At 33.9% G+C, this 24,388-nt stretch overlaps 1 protein-coding gene across 6 annotated transcripts in view; it reads left to right on the top strand.

Annotated features, from left to right (window-relative positions):
• ADAM32 (ADAM metallopeptidase domain 32) overlaps window positions 1-24,388 on the top strand; it is a 197,757-nt gene that overhangs the window by 170,269 nt on the left and 3,100 nt on the right. For 2 of the 6 annotated variants that reach the window (XR_014306696.1, XM_082715369.1), the window contains exons 18-20: window positions 15,682-15,714; window positions 20,709-20,744; window positions 24,189-24,221. Coding sequence is in view for 5 of the 6 variants with exons in the window: in XM_082715369.1 (XP_082571495.1) it covers window positions 15,682-15,714; window positions 20,709-20,744; window positions 24,189-24,221 (102 nt within the window). In the remaining variant the exon portion in view is untranslated. Of the gene's footprint in view, window positions 1-6,294; window positions 6,398-6,977; window positions 7,138-15,681; window positions 15,715-20,708; window positions 20,745-24,188; window positions 24,222-24,388 lie in introns of all 6 variants that reach the window. The other 4 variants (XM_082715368.1, XM_082715366.1, XM_082715367.1 and 1 more) reach the window with 4 other exon arrangements.

The following is a 24,388-nucleotide window of genomic DNA, read 5'->3' as shown; positions in this document are numbered from 1 at the left end:
CCTTATGATTTCACTAATATGTGGAATTTAAGAATTGTAACAAATGAGCAAAGTGGAAAAAAGGGAGAGGCAGACCATAAAACAGACTCTCAACTCTAGAGAACAAACTGATGGTTACTAGAGGGGAGGTGGGCAGGAGGCTGGGTTAAATTGGTGTTGAGAATTAAGGAATGCATTTTGATTGTGATGAGCAGCAGGTGTTGTATGTTGAATCACTATATTTTAATCTGAAATTATTATTACCCTGTATGTTAATCAACTGAAATTTAAATAAAAACTTAAAAGCAAATCATTATGTGTCATACTGATGAATCTTAACAAATCTAATATATACATCCAGTGCTAAGTTCAGTTTATGTTAAAAAAGTTTAAATCATACTTTAAGAGCGTAAACCTAAAATATGTTGTATGTGTATTGTGTTCTTATAGTTGAAATATTTTGTTTTGATGTTATGATAATCATTTAAAAGAGTTAAAGCCTCATTTTTAAAAAATATTTTATTTATTCATTTTGAGAGAGGAAGAGAGGGCGAGAGAGAGAAGGAATAAACAGGGGGAGTGGCATTGGGAGAGGGAGAAGCAGACTATTTGCTGAGCAGGGAGTTCAATGCAGTACTCCATCCCGGGACCTTGCACCAAAGGCAGACGCTTAACCAACAGCCACTCAGGTGCCCTAAAACCTCTTCTTGATAGATATATTTTAATGGAAAAGTTGTTTCTGCCTTTTGGCCACTGGGCTTCTAATTTCCATGTGGTGTCTAAGATGTGGTGCTATGTATATTATCATTTGTCAGATATGTATAATGGCTGTTTTATTTATTGACCTGACTATTCTCACTAACTATAATACTGTTTTATTAGGAGTTGGTAAAAATCCATTAAATATTAATATTATATATGTCAAGTTTTATAATTATTCTTTCTTGGATTATTTATTCAAATCTTTGATATAGTTTTCAGGAAAGTTTGGTGGTCTTTTTCATTTGATGTTGAATATTTATTTTTAAAATTATTTCTCTATATTCCATAGTTTCTTTTTAGTGTGTTTAGGGATCTTTTCCCATTACGTTTAGAGTGTAGGAAAGTTAATAATGTTTGCATATTCATTTCTATTCATGTAACTTACTAAACTTATCACTAGAAACCCCAGAAAAGTTATTACTTGACTAGGAACAGTAAATTCATCCTAGAGAAAAGGATATTCTAAATCTTCCCTTTCAAAGTTTAAAAGGCTTGATCAATCTGTTTTGCAAGTAACTTAGCTGCCTGCCAGCACAAAGTATAGCAATCTTTAAAGGAAAGCAACAAAATCTATACATTCTACAGTATAATATCCACAATATCTAATGTAAAACTTTTTAAGTAAGGAAATATGCAAAGAGGGAGAATTATGTGACCCATACCAGAAAAAAAATTAGCCAATAAAGATAGACCTTAGAATGTTTAAAATGATATAATTTACTGATAGGGACTTTTAAAAGTGATTATTATTCTCAGGGACTTAAGAAATATTAACATAATAATAAGAGAAAGTAGAAATATAAAACACAAATGGGATTTCTAGAAATGGGAAAATAATATAATTAAAATGAAAAATTCCATGGATGGGATTAACAACTCAGTAGACATGAAAGATCATTTCAGTGAATTTAAAAATAAGCCAATAGAAACTATTCAAACTGAAGGAAAAGGATTTAAAAGGATTGAAAAAAAAAAAAAAACATGAACCAGTAATTCCTGGGATGATATCAAATGGTTTGGTATATCTGTAATTGGAGTTATAGAAAAAGAGGAGAGGATGCTAGAAAAATTTTTTATAATTTTCAAAATTTGGTGAAAGCCATAAACTCAAAGTTCAGAGAAATTCAATAAATCTTAAGACAGAAAAACTCAAAGAAATATACCTGGGAAGGCACATTATAATCAAATTACTGAAAACCAGCATTAATGATAATATTTTAAATGTGGCCAGAGAAGAAAGACACATTGGGTCCAGAGGAGCAATGGCAAGAATAACTTCAGACTTTTTATCAGAAAATATGTAAGTCTGACAATTAAATTACATTATTTAAATGTGAGGGAAAAACTGTAAAGTAAGCATTCTATTAACCAATGAAAATATTTTGAAAATTAAGGGTAGAAAAGACTCTTTTTGATATGAACATCTGAGAGAATTTGCCAGTAGAAAATATGCACTGAAGGAAATACTAAACTATAGGTAGAAGGAAAATAATGTCAGATGGAAATGTGGATCTAAACAAAGCATTGAAGAGTGATGGAATAAAAAATATGTGGATAAAATACTGTATTTCATTTAAATGTTTTAAAAAAATATTTAATTTATTTATTTGGCAGAGAGAGAGAGAGAACAAGTAGGCAGAGCAACAGATAGAGAGAGGGGGGGAAGCAGGCTCCCCGCCGAGCAGAGAGCCTCATGTGGGGCTCGATCCCAGGACCCCGGGATCACGACCTGAGCCGAAGGCAAAGCTCTAACCCACTGAGCCACCCAGGTGCCCCCTTTTAAATGTTTTTTAAAAGATAATTGACTATCTCAAGTTCACAATAATAAAGTATCATGGCATTTGTAACATACTTAGACAAAATAGTTTCTGTTGTTTTTAATATCTCATTTTATGGATATTAAACTATTCATTTATCTGTTGGTGATAATTTGATAGTTTCAAGTTTTGGCTGTTTTGAATAAAGCTGTTTTGAATGATTTTTACTGTGGTAAAAAACAAAATTTGCCATCTTAACATTTTTAAATGTGCAGTTCAGTAGTATTAACATATATTTACATTGTTGTGAAACAGATCTCCAGAAGTTTTTTATCTTGGAAATATGAAATGCTAATATTCTTTTTGGTATTCTGAGCACCCAGCTTCCAGTGTGGGTGATCGGATTCCTCCTATACCAAAAAGCAGTTCTTGGACACCAGCAGAATTCAATTCAATTCTATCTACTCAAAGATGACATCATGTTCCATAGGTTAAGGGTCCTGTCCTACAAGACTGCATGCACAATCCCCTCCCCATATATATGCCAGTTTCTATCCTCGGTGATATCTTAGGCTATCACCTGTGCTTCAGACCAATTGGCTATAGATTGGAAGTTCCAATGACTTCTTCCTTGGCAACTCAGTTCAAATATCAATTGCAAGTCCAGGTTGTTACCTGTACTTCTAACTGGCTATAAATCAGAGGTTCCCAAGATTCCCTCCTTGGATTCAATTAATTTGCTAGAGTGGCCCACAGTACTTAGAGAAGCATTTTGCTTACTAGATTGCTCTTTTATTATAAAAAGATAAAATTCAGGTACACCAAGTAGAAGAGAGATGTATGGGGAAATGGTGCCAAACTTTCATGCCCTCTCTATATGCACACTGTCCTCGAATCTTTACATGTTCACCAACCCAGAAGCTCTCGGAATCCTGTCCTTTTGTGTTTTACGGAAGCCTCATTGCATAGGTACAACTGATTGAGTCATTGGCCATTGACAATTGATTCAACCTCCCTGAAGGTTGGGGGAAGGGTAGAGCAGGACTGAAATTTCCACCCATCTAATCATAGAGCCACATGGAATCACATGGATTCCACTGGCAACCAGCTCCCATCCTTAGATGCCTTCAAAACTTAACTTCATTTACATAACAAAAGACACTTTAATCTTTCTCAACACAGGAAATTATAAGGGTTTTGGGAGCTGTAAACCAGAAACTGTGGACAAAGACCAAATACATATGAAAAATACATCAATCATCTGAATGATGAAATATTTATTTCTTATCACAATATTGCAATACCCATTAGATGGTAACTTTTCTTTCCTCTATTCCAACAGTCTCTGAAAACCTCCATTCTACTTGTTCTGATGGTTTTGACTAGTTTAGATACCTCATATAAGTGGAGTAATACTATATTTGTCTTTTATTGATGACTCATTTCAGTCATCTATGTTTTAGCATGTGACAGGACTGCCTTCCTTTTTAAGGTTGAATAATATTCCTTTGTATGTATGTACCATATTTGGTTAATACAGTCATTTGTTAGTGGACATTTGGGTCGTTAACACGTCTTAGCTCTTGTGAATAATACTTCTGGGGTCATAGGTGTGCAAATTTACACTTTGGGACTCTGCTTTCAGTTCTTTATTATAATAGTCATCCTAATGGGTATAAGATGATATTGTAATTTTCATTTGTATTTCTCTTATGACTATTGATGTTGGACATCTATTCGTTCTTACTGGCCATTTGTATATCATCTTTGGAGAAATTTCTATTCAAGTACTTTGCCCATTTAAGTAGGTTATCTGATTTTTTTAAAAAATTATTGTTGAATTGTATGAACTCTATGCATATTCTTGATATTACTCTCTTGTCATATATATGATTTGCAAGTCTTTTCTCCTGTTCTATAGATTACATTGTCACTCTTTTGATTGTATTCTTTGATTTACAAAAGTTTTTAAGTTTGTTGTAGATCCATTTGTCCATTCTTACTATTGTTGCTTGTGCTTTTAGTTCAAGAAATGATTGTGAAGTCCAATATCATAAAGCTTTTTCCCTATGTTTTCTTCTAGGAGTTTATAATCTTAGAGGTCTTACATTAGGTCTTTAATCCATTTTGAGTTTATTTTTGTACATGATGTGAGATAAAGGTCTAATTTCATTCTTTTGCATTGGATATCCAGTTTTCATTCGTAGGTAAGACTTCCCATTGAGTGGGCTTGGCATCCTTGTCATAGATCATCTGACCATATAATTAATATATTACTGATCACAATAATTGAATAACAATAAATAAATGAAATAAGTGGATAGAAGGGAAAATTCTTCCTTATAGTGTTATCAATATAGAAGGAATAATGAAGTTAAATAATTATAATGGATATTCAGACTAATCAGTGAAATTATTATGAGGATCCAGATGCTTACAGAATCTCACAACTGTTTCCTCATAGATGACTTATTAATTGCAAATGGAAGCATAGAAACTTACAGTGGAAAAACCTGGAAGACAGCAATTAATCAAGTGATCCAAAAGTAACAATAGAATATTAGGACAAACTGACAACATGTATCTCCTGAGAAGGACATCACCTCTGTGAAGTATTTCAGAGTAAAATACTTTGTGCGCACACGCACACACACACACACACACGCACACACACACACACACACACACACACAGCACATCATAAAGGTGGTGTGACAAAAGCTGGGACAATGGATACCCTGAATAGAACACTTTTTTACCCTCTGTACATTTAAGGCTTGGAATTAGATCCAAGTTGTTGAATAGAGATCTTAGAAACTGAGAGATGTTTTATATTATTTTGAGAGGAAGAATAGCAAGAGGTCAAGGGCAGGGCAAGTTAAATATCTGTGCCTCAGTTTCTTCTTCTATACAGTGGGAATAGTATTAGTCTCAAACCTCACAGGGCTGTTGTGAGGACTTAACGAGTAAATCTAAGTAGTATTCAGAATAGAGACTAACACATAGTAAGTACCATAAAGGTGTTTGCTATTACTATTTCATTAATTATATTAATATATAATATATACTATATATTAATTACAGAAACCGTCAGTTCCTAATCTAAGTATCTGATGGCCTCTTGGAATGCAAAAACCCTTGGATTAAGAAACAAGCAAACAGGATCACCTGGATGGCTCAGTTTTTTAAGCATCTGACTTCAGCTCATGTCATGATCCCAGGTCTCAGCAGGGAGTCTGCTTTTCCTTCTCCCCATTCCCCTCCCCCTGCTCTTTCTTTCTTTTTCTCTCTCTCAAATAAATAAAATCTTTAAAAAAATAAAACAAAATAAAAAACCCACAACCCAATCCTGGTGAAGGACAGTGGGATTGTAGGTACAAATACTTCAAGCTAGCACATAATGTCACTGAACTTGGAGATAGGAAGAGATGTGCACAACCAGTTCTGGAGGTGGTGGTCCTAGCTGGCTCCAGGGTACCACTGGATGGGTCTCATTCTCATTAGAATTTAAGGATATGTTTCTGAAATTGCAAACTAAGTTTTCAGGTGAATATTTGAAAGTTAAATTTTCTTGATGTAAATTCTATGAGCCTCTATAGTTTTTTAAAAAACTGTGTGTATGTTTTTGGTGTGTGCATTAGAAACCAAACATCTGATTTGTAGGATTATCTCTATAAATAAATAAAACTACACTAAATGGAAATACAAAAGTAAGCTTTATGATCCATCTGGTAATTTTACTTTTTATGAGAAAATAGTTTTAAATGATCATTTAAGTTTTTAAAAATGATCCTAGGTATGCAATTCCAATGAAACGTGCTATTGCTTTGAGGGCTACCAGCCTCCATTTTGTGAAAGGCGTGGCAGAGAAGTTTCTAGTTTGTCTGGGAAGCAGGAGGGCAAGTATCTAATATCTTTACATATTCAGTTAATAAATTCTCAAATTGTTTATTTTCATAAAAACAAAGGTAGATTTTTGGTGCCTAGAAGGCAATATTTACAATTAAAAGGTAAACCATCTTCTTTTCAAGAAATGAAAACCAAGTATGTCTTCTTAATCTTAGTCTTCTAATATTAACTCTCAATATCATTATTGAAACTGAGAGTATATTTTAAATTTTTATTTACTGATATCATTGACTTTCTCCATTAGGTTGTCCTGTAAATTTGTTGGTTTACATGATTCCACATTATATATTATTGACGTTTTAGGGTCCAATTTAATGGTGCTATAGTGAGATTTTGATATAGCTATAGTATAATGTAGAGTATGTTGGAACTTTCTGGAACTTTTTTCTAATCTTTTAGAGAGAGAGGTTGTAGAGATGGTTTTAAGTATTATGATTCTATTATTATTTTTCTATGTTCTTTGAATAACAACAAAAATTAAGAACATTGTAATTGGTTTGCTGCAACTTGAAAGTAAAGTAGATGGTTTCAGTTTTTTATTCTGATTTTTTAATATATTTCTATTTTTAGGTTTAACCATGGGAAGAGCTCTTAGAAAGGCTGAAAAGAACCGGTGGCTTCTAGGTTTCTGCATTGCTTTACCTGTTATCATCATAGCAACCATAATAGCTGTTTCATGGAATAGTTCAAAAAAATGGTTTGCCAAAGAAGAGGAGTCCCTAAGTAGCGAGTAAATTGAATTTGTGTTCCAGAACTTTAGTACTGTTTGACTCTAGTCATACATAGGGCAGTATCATGAACAGCAACCATACGTTTTACAGTGATTTTGAGTACTATATAAATATCTCATTTAATTTTGTGAGGTAGTTTTGAATATCCCCATTTTAAAGATGCAAAATTTGGGAGTATAATTTAAATAATTTGCTAAAGTTACTTAGAAATTGAGAGAAAAAGAATTTAAATGTGTCCTATCTATTGCTTTCTAATACATTAGTGGTTCTCAAATTGTGATATGTGTTACTTGCAGGAGAACCACTAGAAATATTTATTAGAAATGCAGATTTTGGGGTGCCTGGGCTTCTTAGTAGGTTAAGCCTCTGCCTTCAGCTCAGGTCATGATCTCAGGGCCCTGGTATTAAGCCTCACATCTCTGCTCAGCAGAGAGCCTTCTTCCCCCTCTCTCTCTGCCTGCCTCTCTGCCTGCTTGTGATCTCTCTTCCCCTGTGTCAAATAAATGAATAAAATCTTTAAAAAATTTAGATTTCTATACCTTATCACAGATGAAAATATTTCAGTTTTCTTTGTGGCCTTATGTAAGAAATGACTGTAAAAGTATTCTCTGGGTAAAGTGTTCAGAAGGCAAACTTATACTGTAGAATTTAACATGTTTTTGTTTTTTTCAGAGAGTGTGTACAAGTAGGGGAAAGGGGCAGAGGGAGAGGGAGAGAATTTTTTTTTTTTTTAAGTCTTTTGAGAAAGAGGAGTGTGCAGCGGTGAGGGGCAGAGGGAGAGAGTCTGAAGTGGGTTCTATACTGAGCATGGAGCCTGATGGAGGCTTGAGGTTAGGACCCTGAGGTCACAACCTGAGCCAAACTGAGAGTCAGATGCTTAATTGACTGAGATGCCCAGGCATCCTGAGCATATTTTAATTTTTTTAAAAAATAGTTTAAACACAAAGAGGACAAAGTGATGAATATTCATTTGCCCACCAGTAGAAATAAACAAATGTTAATGTTTTTCTTGTTTCTTTTATGAAATAAACCATTGTAGTATCTTTCTGTTATTATCTCCCTCTCTGCAGAGAACAACTTCTACACTGAAAGTTAGTATGTATTACATATTTTTGCCACATATGGCTGTATCAGAGTGCCATATCTTGGAATTAAAGTTTATTTATTTTATTTTGGAATTGTATATAATTTTAAATATTTACACATTCTTTATAGGTACATTTCCTCTTCTAATTTTGTTTGTGTGTTTTCTTTTTTCCCTTTTTCATAAGCAGTCTTCTCAGAGGTTTTATTGGTAATCTGAAAAATATAACTTTGGGGTTTGTTGATATCTTTATATTTCCTTAGTGTTTATTTATTTAAGGATGTTAAATTTTGCTCTTTTCCTCCTTTCTGCTCTCTTTACTTTTGCTCTGTTTTAATTCTAGCTTTCTTGAGTCTAAAGCTCTTTCTAAAATTAATTTTCAGTCTTTCAAAAGACTAAAGCTAAAACTTTCCCTTTTATATATCATATATATAAATATATATATCATTTCATGTATACTCTTCAGTTTTTAATATATAGCTGACAGTTTAAAAAATTAGAAACTTGTAGTATGATTTCTTATTTGAATTATGAGTAAATTATAGTCTTTAGTTTCCAATTTAGTTTCCAACAATTTTTGTTGCTGAAAAAATTATTTTCTAATTTTATCACCTTATTGGGAGAGACCTGTTTCTATGATTTATTCTTAAATGTTGGAACCAGAAGGGAAGTCAGTTTTTGTAAAAATGTATTCTTGTGGGTATACTTTAATTATTGCATCATGTTTATTTTTTTGTTTCAGTGTTCTAAGATGTTTCAAAACAAACTTTTTAATTACATTGTTTCAAATAATTTTATATGTATTGGGATTTCATCCCCATCTGCTCATTAATTTATTTTCTGTGAGAAGCAAACTAAAGTTTTTCAGTATTTCAATTTCATGGCTTTCCCCTTTGATTTTTGAAACTTTAGCTTTATTATTCTGAGGCAATGACAATTCATTAATGCTCAATTTAGTTACGCTTTCTTGACATGTTATCTTTTTGTCATTAATTTTATCTTAAATTCTATTCACACTGTTTTAAATTCCTATATCAACTTGCTCTTTGAAATTTAGACTTACCTAGTATATCTTTTTTCATCTTTTATTCTCAATCTTTCTTTGTTTTTAGTTATTTTCATATAAATAGCCTTATATGGAATACAATAGTGGAGTTTGTTATGCATATATGCTTAGTATATAATGGCATATATTTAGTCATTTTATTTTTTCTTATTTGCCATCTTTTTTTTTTTAACATGTTTTTTTCCCCTTTTCCTCAAATCCATTTTCTTTCTTTCTTTTTTTAAAGATTATTTATTTGACAGTGAGAGAAGGAATACAAGCAGAGGAAGTAGGAGAGGGAGTGGGAGTGGGAGAGGGAGAAGCAGGCCTCCCACAGAGCAGGGAGCCTGATGTGGGGCTTGATCCCAGGTTCCTGGGATCATGACCTGAGCTGATGACTAAGCCACCCAGGAATCCTAAATCCATTTTTTAATTGTGTTTTTTTCTTTTCTTTTTCTTCTGTTACTTTGCACATTTTTATGTTGTTTTTATTTTCAAATGATTTTCTTTAAATTTTAGTGTTTATAGTTAATGTTATACAGTATCTAAATTTAATCATTTTATATGGTCATCTGAATTATACCAGGGATCTTACAATACTAGCCTCTCTTCAGGTATTTGTTTGTAATTTGGCTTTTCACTTGGCCCCAAATAAGTTAGTGTTCTTTTGCTATTGTTATATTTAGTCAGTACTTTCTAGGATTACTTATTATATTTCCTAGGTCTTTGCTTACTATTCCTTTGTTTTAAACTTCTGTTTTGAAATAGTTTAAGAAATATAAAAAATTGCAAAAATAACACAGATTTTCCTTATCCCTTTCATTTGGGTTTTGCCAATGATAACATTTTACATTAACATAAGTGCACTGGGGTGCCTGGGTGGCTCAGTGGGTAAAAGCCTCTGGCCTCAGCTCAGGTCATGATCCCAGGGTCCTGGGATCAGGCCCCATCGCAGGCTTTCTGCTCAGCAGAGAGCCTGCTTCCTCACCCACCTCTCAGCCTGCCTCTCTGCCTACTTGTGATCTCTCTCTGTCAAATAAATAAATAAAAATCTTAAAAAAAAAAAAGAGAAAATCCTTTTAAAAAATAGTACATTTTCACAGGTAGGAAATTGGTATTGGTACAATATTAATAATTAAACTCTAGACCTTATACATATTCACCATCATTTACATGCAGTCTTTTTTTGTGCTCAATTTTGAGTATATGTGTGTATATAATATTAAGAAATTTAATCACATGATTTTTGGTACCATAATTATCACCATTCTTTTAGAATCCTGCTCTTTTCATTCTGGGTTCAACTTTATTCTTAGGAAGCATTGTCTTAGTAGTTACTACGGTGACAGTCCCTGTGTAATAATCTGCTTGACTTAATATGCCTGGGGAGGGCTTTATTTCATTCTCACTATATGGGCATAGCATATGTGAACAATTATGTCTCTAAGTCTTTTTGTGATATGCCATTGAATTCTGTCATTTACTGCTGGTGATGAGATGACTGCTGCCAGTTTAATTAATTTATTTTTATGAATTATGCTAAACTATGTTTCTTCTTTAAGTTAGCTTTCCAAGTATTCTTTTATCCAAAGTCTTGTTACTAAATTATTACCTGTTCTGATGAGTTCATTTTTATTTATCTGGCTCTGAACTCAGCATAATCTTTAATGAAAAAGTTTTTCTTTAGTTCTAGAAAAGTCTATCTATTCAATGATTTACACTTACCATTCTACCTCTTTTATCTTTCTGCAGTTCCTTTATTTTAGGGTTTTCAATTCTGGTCTCCATGGTGGTAGTGACCTTTTCCTCTTGCTACTTCTTTTTCTTCTTTCTTTTGACACTACAGTGAGAATTTTTTCTTAAATTTAAATTCAATTAGCCAACATATAGTACATCATTAGTTTTTGATACAGTTTTCAATGATTCATTAGTTGCATATAATAGTGCTCATCAAATTAGGCTTTTAAAAACTGAGCTATAATTTACATACAGTAAAATATTTTTAGTGTGTGTAATTCTATGAGTTTAACAAATATATACATATACCATGACTATCATAAAATAAAGAACAATCCCATTGCTCCCCAGATTCCCTCTAACCCCACCTCCAGCTCCTGGTGCTGACAGATCTGTCTTCTTTGCCGTAGTTTTGTCTATTGCAGAATTTTGTATAATGGAATGTGTAGTCTTTTTTAAAAATCAATTAATTAATTAATTAATTGATTTTTAATTAATTTTTTACTTATTTTCAACATAACAGTATTCATTATTTTTGCACCACACCCAGTGCTCCATGCAATCTGTGCCCTCTCTAATACCCACCACCTGGTACCCCGACCTCCCAACCCCCCACCCCTTCAAAGCCCTCAGATTGTTTTTCAGAGTCCATAGTCTCTCATGGTTCATCTCCCCTTCCAATTTCCCCCAACTCCCTTTTCCTCTCTATCTCCCCATGTCCTCCATGCTATTTGTTATGCTCCACAAATAAGTGAAACCATATGATAATTGAATCTCTCTGCTTGACTTATTTTATTCAGGATAATCTCTTCCAGTCTCGTCCATTTTGCTACAAAAGTTGGGTATTCTTTTGAGTCTGCCTTCTTTCCCACATTTGAGATTGATCCATGTTGTTATGTGTTAGTTTGTTCTTGTTTAAAAAATAACATACAGTTTTATTGAGGTATAATTGACATACTGGAAATTGCATATTCTTTAAGTACATGATCTGGTATGTTTTGATAATTAGAAAAGTAGTCTCATGAAACTCATGAAACCATCATAACAGTCAAGATTATGAAGATACCTATCATGCCCAAGAGCTTCCTTGTGTTCCTTGGTAATCCCTCCTTTCTCTGGCATCTCCTTTATCCCCACAGTACTGCTGATCTGCATTGTCACTACAGCTCAGTTTGCATTTTCTAGAATTCTATATAAATAGAGTTATACAATATGCGCTCTTTATTTTTGTCTGGTTTATTTCACTCATCATAATTATTTTGCAATTCATCCATGCTCTTATATATATCAGTTACTTTTTTATTGCTGATAGGTATTCAGTTGTACAAATACAGCATAATTTGTTCATTTATTCATCTGTTGATGGATGTGTTGGTTGTGTCCATATTTTAGCTGTTATAAATAAAGCCACTATGAATATTTATATGCAAGTCCCTGTGAATATGTGCTTTCTTTTTCCTAAGGTGATACCTAAGAATGAATGGTAAGATAATATGGTAGGTATATTTGACTTCTAAAGAAAAAGCTGAACTGTTTCTCAAAACAGTTGTACCATCTTATATCCCAGCCACTAATACATGAGAATTCTAGTTTGTCCACATTCTCACCAATGTTTGGTATGGTAATATGTTTATTCTAAAAATTTTAGCAATTCCGATAGTGTGCAGTAGCATCTCATTGTTTTTAATTTGCGTTTCTCTAATGACTGATGATACTTCTTTGTTTCATGTGGTTATTTGTCATCTGTACCTCTTCTTTGGAGAAATGTGTTCACATTTTTTGCCCATTTTAAAATTAAGTAATTAATTAACTTAGAGTTCAGAGGTCTTTTACTCATTTATTTTTGTACCTGTTATGCCATGATTTCATAGGAAATGGTTTCCAGCAGTTTCAATTTGAAACTCACGAAGTGATTCTCTAGGTGGAACAGACTGGTGCTCTAGGTGAACCCAAGTACCATTCTTTTTGGTTTCCTTCTTTTCCTGATCATTTTCCTTCACACATTTTAGGAAACGATCTCAGTTTTTAGAGTGCCTGATACACTCATTATGGACATTAATTCTCTTGGCATGAATCTTGCCCTTAATTTGAGTGGGATTCGTAACATCGTAGACTTTCAGTTTTGCCATGGTAACATTTGTGGGACGTTCCTTTTTGAACAGTGGCCATTTCCTTGATGTTAATAATATCTTAATTGTAGATTCACATCTATGTGGCTAACGGAACAACTTCATGTTTTCTAAAAGGCCTAAAGAATGTATAGCTAGTGCCATACCTCTTTCCCTTTGTATTGGTCTTTTTGACAAATTGCTGGAAGATGATAGTTCCAGCTGAAAGGTCTCATTTTTTAACTGACTTGTCTTTTTATTACTGAGTTGTTCAGATCTTGTGGTTGTTTTAAAAATGGGTTGTTATTATTGAATTCTGAGTGTTCTTTACATACTCTGGATATAAGTCTTACGTATGATTTGCAAATAGTTACACTAGGAATAGACTTCTCTTTTTATTCTTTCAAAAGAGCAAAAATTTTAAATTTTTGTGGAATCCATTGTGCGAATTTCTTCTTTTATTGATCATGGTTTTAGTTTTTTATCTAGGAAATATTTGCCTAACCAAAATTCATACAAATTTTCTCCTATGCTTTCTTCTCAATGTTTTTACAGTTTTAGGTTTTGCATTTAGACCTATATCCAATTTGAATTGTTTTGTATAGGTTAAAATGTATGGATAGAGTTGTTGTTTTCTGCATAAGAATATCCAATTGTTCTAACACTATTGTTTTTAATGCCTTGCTAAGTGGGATCACAATAGTCACCACTATTGAGATGATACCCTTTTGAGTAACTCCACCCAATTCTTCAAAACATGGTATTTTAAAAGTCAGGTGGTGGGAACACAAGCTATTCTTGTCCCCATGTAAGCACAAAAGATTGCTCAATTTCAAATAATTTTTCTCTGGCTTAAGTAGTTTCCTCACTTGCATTCAGTGATCAGTACTTTGCAGAAGACTCAAGAAGGACTCTCCACGTATCACAGGAGCTCTCTCTAGGCAGTTCTTTCCCTCCCTGGTATTTTCTCTGTGAATTCTAATGCCTTGTCCTTCCTAGAACCCCAGTTCTATTAGCTCAACTTAGGGAGATTTCTGGGTTTTTCCTGGGTCCTCCTGGCTGTGTGATAGCCTGGAAGCTCTCACCAGGCAATAAGAAGGGTCAGTCATAAGTGTCTCAGCTCTTTTATTCCCCTCTTATAGAAATCGCTATCCTATGTTGTCTGCTATTCAATGTCTGAAAATCAATGTTTCATCAATTTTGTCTGCATTTTCAGTTGTGTTAGGCAGGAGGGTAAATTGTGTCTGTTACTCCATTTTGGTCAGAATTGGAAGTATGCTTTTATGGTTTGTAACCACATTCATGTTTACCTAAATCTTGTATTGTGTTAGATTTTTCTTTCATTACACTAGTTCTGCCATCACTATTCTGTTAAGATTTGTGAATTCTGTTCTTGCAAAGAACTCAATGGAGATTTAAAATATTCTTATATAAATTTTTATTAATCATTTTTGGTTTTTTTGGTGTGTGAATTCATTATTTTGCTGTGGGTGTTGACATTAACTCCTAGTGGTTTGTAATCATAGATCCTTTTATCTTTAGTGTGTATGATTTTCCTTTGAGAATTCTGCATGTTCTGTGTTGAATATAAATACATACAGATTGTTCATTTTGCTTCCTTCATCAATCAAAAATAATTAAAAACAATTGCTATGCATGGAATTCAAGAATTTGTAGGAGTGTGAACTGGAATCCTAAAATTACACTTTTTGGAGGCTTGGGATTCCTACTTCTCTCAGTGATGCATTTTCCCCTATCTACATATCCTCATTATCCTGTTGCATTTCAAAGGCCACAAGTCAGAATTTTTATTATCCATGTTTCAAGGGTGATATGGCTCATCATGGCTCCCAGGTTTAATTAAGGAACTCAGTTTCCCCATATGCGAAGGCCTGGAACCTCAACTCCTTCTGAGGAAGAGCTATTAAATCTCTAGCTTGAAAGGTGTTATTACTGATTTAGGTGCCCTGTCAGTTATTCAATTTTAGCTCCTGTTTACCATTTCAGCTCTCAGTTTCTTCATTTTTACTAGCACCAGGAGAAGTCCTATTGTTAACCCCAGTTATGTATTCAGTGTCTGTGTTACTGGGTTTCAGCACTTCTCTATGTTATGAGGAACGTAAAGAGGGGAAACTGCACTGTCTGCTCACTCTACCAATTGTCTAGAAGCCAGTATGGGTTTTTAAAATTCATAATATGTAACGTTTTTTTTCCAAGATCAATGAAAAAAAGGTTAAAAGTTGGGGCATGTGGTTCAGAATCAGGGACTCCGAGTCAAATCTGTATTCTGTGTTCAGAAGAGATAAGGAAAAAGCAAATCTGTGCCTTTTTGATAGTCTTTTTGCTGTGGGATTTGAAATTTACACTCTTTGTGGATGAGGTATATGGGGAAATAAGAACATTATTTATACCTTTGTTCAGTGATCTTGAACATTATTTTCTTTATTGGTAACTAGTCTTGTAAAAGAGGTAGTAACACTGCTTATAAAATGACCTTTTTATTCATGTAGTTGACAAGAGTTTTTTAGGACTAACATAAGGTACTATTTTTCATTTTTTTAATATCCAGCTCAGAAGGCAGCTCTCACACATTTGCTAGCAGGTAAGTAAATTAGAAAGTATCTTAAAACATATGTTATAAATTAAGAGTGAATTAATAATTCATAATTTAGGTATCAATTGAACAGATACAAATGGTAAAGTAATGCACTGAAAAGCAGACTACTAATTTATAGCAATTAATTTTTAGTAGTCTTTTATTCACTTAATGTTTATTCGAAGTTTACTCAGGAAACAAGGATAAAAATAGCCAACTCTACTAAGAAATAGGATGTATATAATTAGTAAAGAAAAAGGCTATATAGTGCCTAGAAATGGCCCAACTTGGGTTATATTCTTTATTGCTTGGGTAAATAAATAAGCAAATACCTGGCATTTCACAGATTGTATGTGACAAAGCTCAGGTAAAATCTATAGTAATTACGGATTGGGAAGAACTAATTATATTGACCTAACTGTGCTGTTAGTATTTTGTCCCTGTTATTGTTTCTTAGCCATGAATTCAGTCCTTACTGTTTTATAATTACTATATGAACATTCTATTTGTTAGATTGACATAATGCAACTTTTCAGTTCTTTTACTTTCAATCTTTTATTTAAATTAGTTTCTTAAAAACAACCTGCCAATGGAATTTAAAAATGTATAATCTCCAGAGTTTCTCAAAAGTTGAATTTAATATGGTTATATACTTATATGTTTGCTGATATATTTAGACTAAATTCTACCACTTTATTTTTTGTTCTATTTATCATACTTGGTCAATGTTTTATTTTTCCACTATCTTGTAGTCTTTTACATCAATTGTACTTTCATTGTTCTTTCTTTGTTTCTATTATTTTGGTCATTATGTGTTCTAGTTATAGTCTTTAAGTGATATTCTTTAATGATTGAATTATTTTATTGTTATTTTAATTAAAATTCAATGTTAATTTTACAATTTCAGATATAATGAACACTTAAAATTTCTAACCACATATGGTTGTTAGCCCATTTATCCCTATACATTTTTCTCCACTGGTCCATATTATTATTATTTGGTATTTAATTACTCCTGAATTTTAACCCGCTGCAAACAAGTCATCATTATCATTGTCATTGTCATTGTTGTATTTAGTCAAAACATACCAGGATTTCACTACATATTTACCACTTTATTTGTTCACTATTCCCTTTTGAATTTTGCTCCATCTTTTTATGTTCACTCTCCTGTTTGGGGAAGTACAACTCTTAGAATTTCCATCAGTGAGTCTCTGTGTATTAAGCTGTTTTTCTTATCCACCTGAAATTGTCTTTATTTTCACTCTTGAATGTGAGTCTATGTAGTGTGGACTTCTAATTGAGATCAGTTTGCCTCAGCTATTTGAAGGTATGTCAGTGTAGTCTGGCCTACTGATGATAATGATGATGATGATAAACATCTGTCAGTGTGTTTATTCATTTATTCCTTAGTGGTTAATAGGAGTTTTATCTGTAGTAGGCTTTGTATTTCTATCGCTGTAATATGTTAATATTACCACACACTTAGTGACATAAAACAATATTCACTTATTCTGTCAAAGATGTGTAAGTTAGAAATCCAGGTGGATGGGGTACATGGGTGACTCAGTCAATAAAGCATGGGACTCTTGATTTCAGCTCAGGTCATGATCTCAGGGTTGTGAGATCAAGTCCTGGGTTGGGCTTTGCACTCAGCAGGGAGTCTACATGAGTCTCTTTCTCTCCCTCTAGTCTTCCCCCTACTTGTACATGCATGCAGGTGCTCTCCCTTTCTCTCTCTCAGTAAAAAGATAAAATCTTAAAAAAGAAAAAAAAAAAGGAATCAGGCAGATTTGGCTGGGTTGTCACAAGCCTGACCAGAAGGCCTAAAGGCCAGGCTTTGTTCCTAGCTCTGTAAACAGAATCAAATTTCTTAAGACTATGGGTCTGAACTATCTGTTTCCTTACTGGTTGTCTGTTGGGGGCCCCTTTCTACTCTCAGAGGCTGCCTGCATTGTTTATCCCTTCATTCTCAAAGAAAATAGGGCATTCAGGTCTTCCTTGGGCTTTGACTTCCTCTTCTTTCCTTCTCTCCAGCAGGAGACTAAATCTACTTTTGAAGGCTCACCTGATTGTGTCAGACCCACAAAAATAATCTTTGTATTTTAAAGTCAATTGATTGGGAGCTATACTTACACTTGCAAAATCTTTTAAGTACTCAGAAGAATGTTTGGATAACCAAAGAATGGAGATCTTAGGAAGCAATCTCTAGAATTCTGCCTAACAAAGCTTCTATGTTTTTTTCTTGTCCCTAGAGTTATTATTTCATTATAATATATTCTGGTAGAGATTTTTCTTTTTAACTTATAAACTGGACTCCGTATTTTCTTTCAGTGAGAAGACTCACAACTTTCTTCATTTTAGAAAAGTCCTAGATGTTTTCTTTTCAAATATTGAACCTCCTTCATAGTAAATCCTCTGTGTCTGAATTGTTTCATGTTTCTTGTCTTTTTATATTCTATTACATTCCTGTTTATCAAGTGTTCTGGGTGATTTCCCTAAACAGTTTAAAAATCAGCAATTTTTTTCCAGTTCTTTAATTTCTTATTTAATGAATTCTGCTCCTTTATTGATCTCTATGGAAATCCTAAACATTCTTTTTTTAAAGTTTGTTACCTATAATTTTTCATATATGAATTCTTTACTTTTCTCTAGCTGTGGACATTAACTCTTAGTGGCTTTCTTCTTTGATTTTAAGGTTGCCTAAGCAACAATGATTATCTCATGAGATTTCTGTGTGTCCTGCTTTATAAAATATTCCTTGTGGAGATTATTTCATATGTTACCCTCCTAAGTCATACATTTTTACACTTGTTACACCTGGAGGTCTAGAATTCATAGGAAGCATGGACTGGTATCCTAACCTAAAGTTGGGAAGGCTTGAGGTTCCCGTTTTTCTATGTGATATTTTTTACATCCACATCCCTAAACCATTTTAAGCACTTAGAGTTTCTATGTCTCTAGATGATTCTTTTCTATCTACACTTCTTTTTTTAAAAGTTAATTTTATTTTAATTTTTCAGTGTTCTAAGATTCATTGTTTATGTACCACACCCAGTGCTCCATGCAATACCTGCCTTCCTTAATACCCACCACCAGGCTCACCCATCCCCCCACCACCCTCCCCTCCAAAACTTTCAGTTTGTTTCTCAGAGTCCATAGTCTCTCATGGTTTGTCTCCTCCTCTGATTTCCCCCAACTCACTTCTCCTTTCCTTCTCCTAATGTCCTCCATTATTCCTTATGCTCCACAAGTAAGTGAAACTATGTGATAGTTGACTCTCTCTGCTTGGCTTATTTCTCTCAGCATAATCTCCTCCAGTCCCATCCATGCTGATACAAAAGTTGGGTATTCATCCTTTCTGATGGAGGCATAATATTCCATCGTATATATGGACTCTATTTTTCTTTAACCATTTGTCTGTTGGAGGACATCTCAGCTTTTTCCACAGTTTGGCAATTGTGGCCATTGCTGCTATGAACTTTGGGGTACAGGTGGCCCTTCTTTTCACTGCATCTGTATCTTTGGGGTAAATATCCAGTAGGGCAATTGCAGGGTCATAGGGTAGCTCTATATTTAATTTCTTAAGGAATCTCTATACTGTTTTCTAAAGTGGCTATACCAACTTACATTCCCACCAACAGTGTAAAAGGCTTCCCCTTTCTCCACATCCTCTCCAACACTTATTGTTTCTTGTCTTGTTAACTTTGTCCACACTGGTATCTCAGTGTGGTTTTGATTTGAATCTCTCTGATGGCTAATGATGATGAACAGTTTTTCATGTGTTTGTTAGCCATTTGTATGTCTTCTTCTGATGCAATTTCCCTGCTGCATCTCAAAGATTAATGGTAATAGCTTTTACTATCCTTTCATGGCTTCTAATTTTAGGGAAAGAAGTCAACTCCAGCTTTCCAGGAGATCTCAACTCCTTATAGGCTAATGTGGATGACTAATTCACATAGCTCTCCAGAGTCACTCAGCTTTAGGTCCTATTTATATTTCATGTTTCTAATTTCTCTTTTTTTAAAACTATCATCAGAAATTTTATTTTCTTCTCTTAAATTTTGATTAGTAATTTTGTGGGTTTTATTATTATTTTTTCACTATTTCTCTGTGTGGAATAGAAGGAGGAAACTGCCCTGTCAGCCCAGTCTGCCTAATTGTCCAGGAGTCAGTGAGTGTTTTATTTACTTATCTATTTTTTAAAGACTTTTTTTTTTTAAAGATTTTATTTATTTATCAGAGAGAGAGGGGGAGAGAGCGAGCACAGGCAGACAGAATGGCAGGCAGAGGCAGAGGGAGAAGCAGGCTCCCTGCTGAGCAAGGAGCCCGATGTGGGACTCGATCCCAGGACGCTGGGATCATGACCTGAGCCGAAGGCAGCTGCTTAACCAACTGAGCCACCCAGGCGTCCCTATTTTTTAAAGACTTTTAAAAAAATTTATTTATTTGACAGACAGAGACCACAAGTAGGCAGAGAGGCAGGCAGCGAGAGAGAGGGGGAAGCGGGCTTCCCACTGAGCAGAGAGCCCGATGCAGAACTCGATCCCAGGACCCCGGGATCATTACCTGAGTCGAAGGCAGAGGCTTAACCCACTGAGCCACCCAGGCACCCCTCAGTGAGTGTTTTAAATCATAACATGTAATTTATCTGTTGTTAAAGCATTTGACTGGAACCTGCAGGCCAGAATCAGGCATTCAAAGTCAAGCATATATTTTATTCTGAGAAGAAGTAAGGAGAAAAACTAAGCTGTTTTCTTGCGTTTTTCCCTATTGGAGGTTTGAAATTTATATTCTTTATGGATTGGTATATGTGTAAATTAGGATATTATTTCTTTGCATAGCCTAACTTAGTAGTCTTTTAAAATTACTCATTAGAGGTAATTAGAGGTATAAAAGAGTTAACATAGGTCACAAAATAGTCTAACATTCATTTATTATCTATGGAGGCAAATTTTTTTTAGTATTAACCTGGAAGCATTACTTTCATTCTCATTTAGATCTGGATCAGAAAGCAGCCAAACAGATACAGTCAGGTAAGTAAATGAGGATGTATTTCTTAAAATATGTTAAAATAAGATGAACAAACTATCAATAATAAATTGCTAGATATTAATTGAACAGTAACAATTGGTAAGGTACTACACCAAAAATAACCCATTAGTATTTGCCAATCTAGTAACTAATGACTATTTGTGTAGAAAAATCAATGTCTTCTTTCTTTCAGTTTGTTAATGTATGTTGGGAGTTTATTTTTTGGAAACAAAGGAATAAATGATTGGTGAAATGGTTACAGAGCTAACTCATAATTGGGGAAGTTTACTTCTGTATTTGGAGACTTTGCAACTAGAAATTCTGTACAAAATTCATGAACAACTGAGTGAATGCTTATCCTGGTCACTTAAGAAAATTTTGCTGAAGAGAAACATCATAAAGAAACAATAATTCTACATCTTCCATAGCCTCTTAGGATCACAAAGTAGTTTTAATTAGATTTCTGTCCATGTCCTGAAAGGTGGATGTTTCCATATAATAAAACAGTGAGTCTTTAGTTTCCCACACTTAAAATTTTTGGGTTTGGGGTCTTTCTGCAGATATGAAATGTTTAGGAGTTTTTACTCCTCTCTCTCTGACTTAAGGCTTTATTTATTCGTATGGGGAGCTGGTGTTATTCCTTGTATGTTCTTCTAAGTCCATTGCTAGTCTAAAACACTTCCAAATCTACAGAGTAAATTTTCTAGGCTGTACAAGATGGTGATATAATTTGTCTTATTCTAGAAGAAGGCTTCTTCTTCAATGAGAATGCCTCTCTTTCTTATCCTTTATCTCTCTTTTACTATTATGGTCTTCTCTTTATCATGACACTTTGAAGTCATGAGTTACTATCACCAAATTAAAAAATTTATTTTTCATTTAATAATAATAATAATAATAACAACAACAGCAACAGCATCTCTTTTATATGTCATGGAGTTATCATATGGTACTCAAATACAGCAAGTCTCAGTTACTTTTTCCTCATCTTGGACACAAGTCTTATAGTGTTATCTTAGAAAATAAAAACTATGATTATCTTGCTCAGCACTGTATAGCCAGAATGTAGTAGAGTTCTTGGCTTATGGTAAGTGCTCAATAAATATTTGCTGAATGAATGAATGAATGATTACTTTTAATTGCCACTCCTCTCCCTTGCCCAGGGGTGTGCGCACGTGCTGTGTGCACACACACACTCACACTGACAAATAGAAAAACTTAAAAACATAAAATATATTGACATATACACACACATACACATCCATATAACTAATTTTATAACCATTTCGAGGCACCTGGATGGCTCAGTCAGTTAAGCAGCTGCACTGGGCTCAGGTCATGAGGCCAAGGTCTTGCAATTGAGCCCCAGATCTAGCTCTAGCTCTAGCCCCATCTCAGGCTTGCTGCTTAGTGGAGAGCCTGCTTCTCCCCCTCCCTCTACCTCCTGTGCTGACTACTTGCTCTCTCTCTCTCTGTCAAATAAATAAATAAGTTAAAAAAATGCTCTCATTTCTTCTTTCATATGTCTTATCCTAAAATCCTGTTGACATAATTCATCTCTTCTAGGATCATTATTTGCCTACACTGAGTGAGGAATGATACCATTAATTACAGGAAAATGTACATTTCATTTGGTGTAGTATAATTTGGGATGTTAATCTACTGGTCTAGCCTTTTGGCTTGATGTGTACTAGGGAAATATTTCTGGATAAGTTTTCACTTAAGTTTTAATAATGTCACTTGATACTGTTGCTGCACTTTACTAATATAACATCTACACTATAGTTTTCAGGTCAATTCTTTTTTTTGGAATGATCTTTATCTGGTAGAAATTTAGTGGGAAAGGCTGTTGAAGTCAAGGAATACAGAAAGGGGTGAATCCCAGAATGGTTATATTAATGTCACTTAAACATAATTTTTATTTTTTTATTTTTAAAATTAATTTATTATTATTATTTTTTTAATTTGACAGAGAGAGAGATCACAAGTAGGCAGAGAGGCAGGAGTGAGAGAGGTAGAGGTAGACTCCCCGCTGAGCAGAGAGCCAGATGTGGGACTCGATCCCAGGACCCTGAGATCATGACCTGGGCCGAAGGCAGAGGCTTAACCCACTGAGCCACCCAGGTGCCCCATAATTAATTTTTAAATACTTCAATTCAATTAATATTTCCAGTCTTTTCCTAAAAAACAGAAGGATTTTAGGTCATCTAATAGAGAAATTCAATTATTAATCTGTCACATATTGTCATTTGGCTTTTAACTTCTAGATTCTTTACCTACATGATTTCCTTTTCATTAGTCATTGTTATTGTTATTGCACTAAATGAATACTTACTAAGATTTAACAACATATTTATCCATTAGTTTGTTCACTATTCATTCTTGAACGTGTTTTCTCGTTTTGATTTCAATTTCCTTTTTTACCCAGTAGTTTGTAATTTACACTTGTAAGCAGTGTCATCCTCAGGAACAATGGTCTCATGGGAATTCTGCATGCTCTGAGTTGTGGGCATACATTAGGAAGAGGGGAATGTTTTAGGTTTGCCTGTCTTGAAGCATGAATGTTTCAGAATTTTCTATACTTAACTGGTTCAAATTTGTGGGTAGTAGAATTAAGGAATTGAGGTCCTGTGCTTTTTACATATTGCAGACCTGAGGTTTTACATCTCTAGGTAATCTTTATCCATCCATGTGGCCAAGACAACTTACCTGTTGTATTCCCAGTAGCCATAACTTTTCTTATCCCCACTTAGGACTACTGGTCCTGGGGTTTGTTTTAGCTTTCTAATGTCTAAATACCTGCATCAACTCCTTCCAAGCTAAGGTTAGTAAAACCATGTTTATTAGGGTGTGAGTAATTCATATTCCCTTGTAATCATTCAGCTTTTGCTCCTGTTTTCCCTCTGAACTTCTAGTTTCTTCATTTTTTACTAACAGAAGGAAAAGCCTTTCTAGCTGTCGACCTCCATTGGGTGTTAGATTTTTATTCTATTTTCTTCAGCTTTTCTGTGGAATGGAAAAGGAAAGCTTTATTTACAGAATAGAAAGTGGAAGTTTTTCCTGTCATTTCTTGCTGATAAATTGCCCAGAAATAAATAATTGTGTTTTAATTTGCATAAATGTGGCAATTTACATTATCAGTGAATTTAAAAAGCTAACTTGAAGCCTGACAGCCAAACTTAGGCATTCATCATCAAACTTACATATTGTGCTTAGAGGTGATTAAGAAAAAAATGCATCTCTGCTATGTAGATACTTTTCCCCACTGGAGAACTTAAGTTTTATATTATATGTTGCACTTGATGTTGGGTGAATATTTTTTTGCATGTCCCAGGTGTTAAGTTAGTTTTGATGTAAAACATCCTGATCTTCATTCTTACTATAGTCAAGTTTCTTAATATAACTGTTAGACATTATTTTTATCTTATGTTTTTATTTACATCCAGGTCAGAAAGTAGTGCTCAAACATATACCAGCAGGTAAGAAATTTAGGAAGTGTTTCTCGTAAATAAGTGTACCTTGAAAATAAGAATGAACAAATAAATAATTGCTTAATATTTTTTGGGCCCCCACAATTGATAAAACCCTAAAAATAATTTTTTAATATATTCCATTCTAGGAATGAGTCTTTTTTCTTCAGCTGACT

This window comes from Mustela nivalis (genome assembly GCF_964662115.1).
Source record: "Mustela nivalis genome assembly, chromosome: 20".
NCBI classification, from domain to species: Eukaryota; Metazoa; Chordata; class Mammalia; order Carnivora; family Mustelidae; genus Mustela; species Mustela nivalis.
This window is presented reverse-complemented; position numbering and strand designations above follow the sequence as displayed.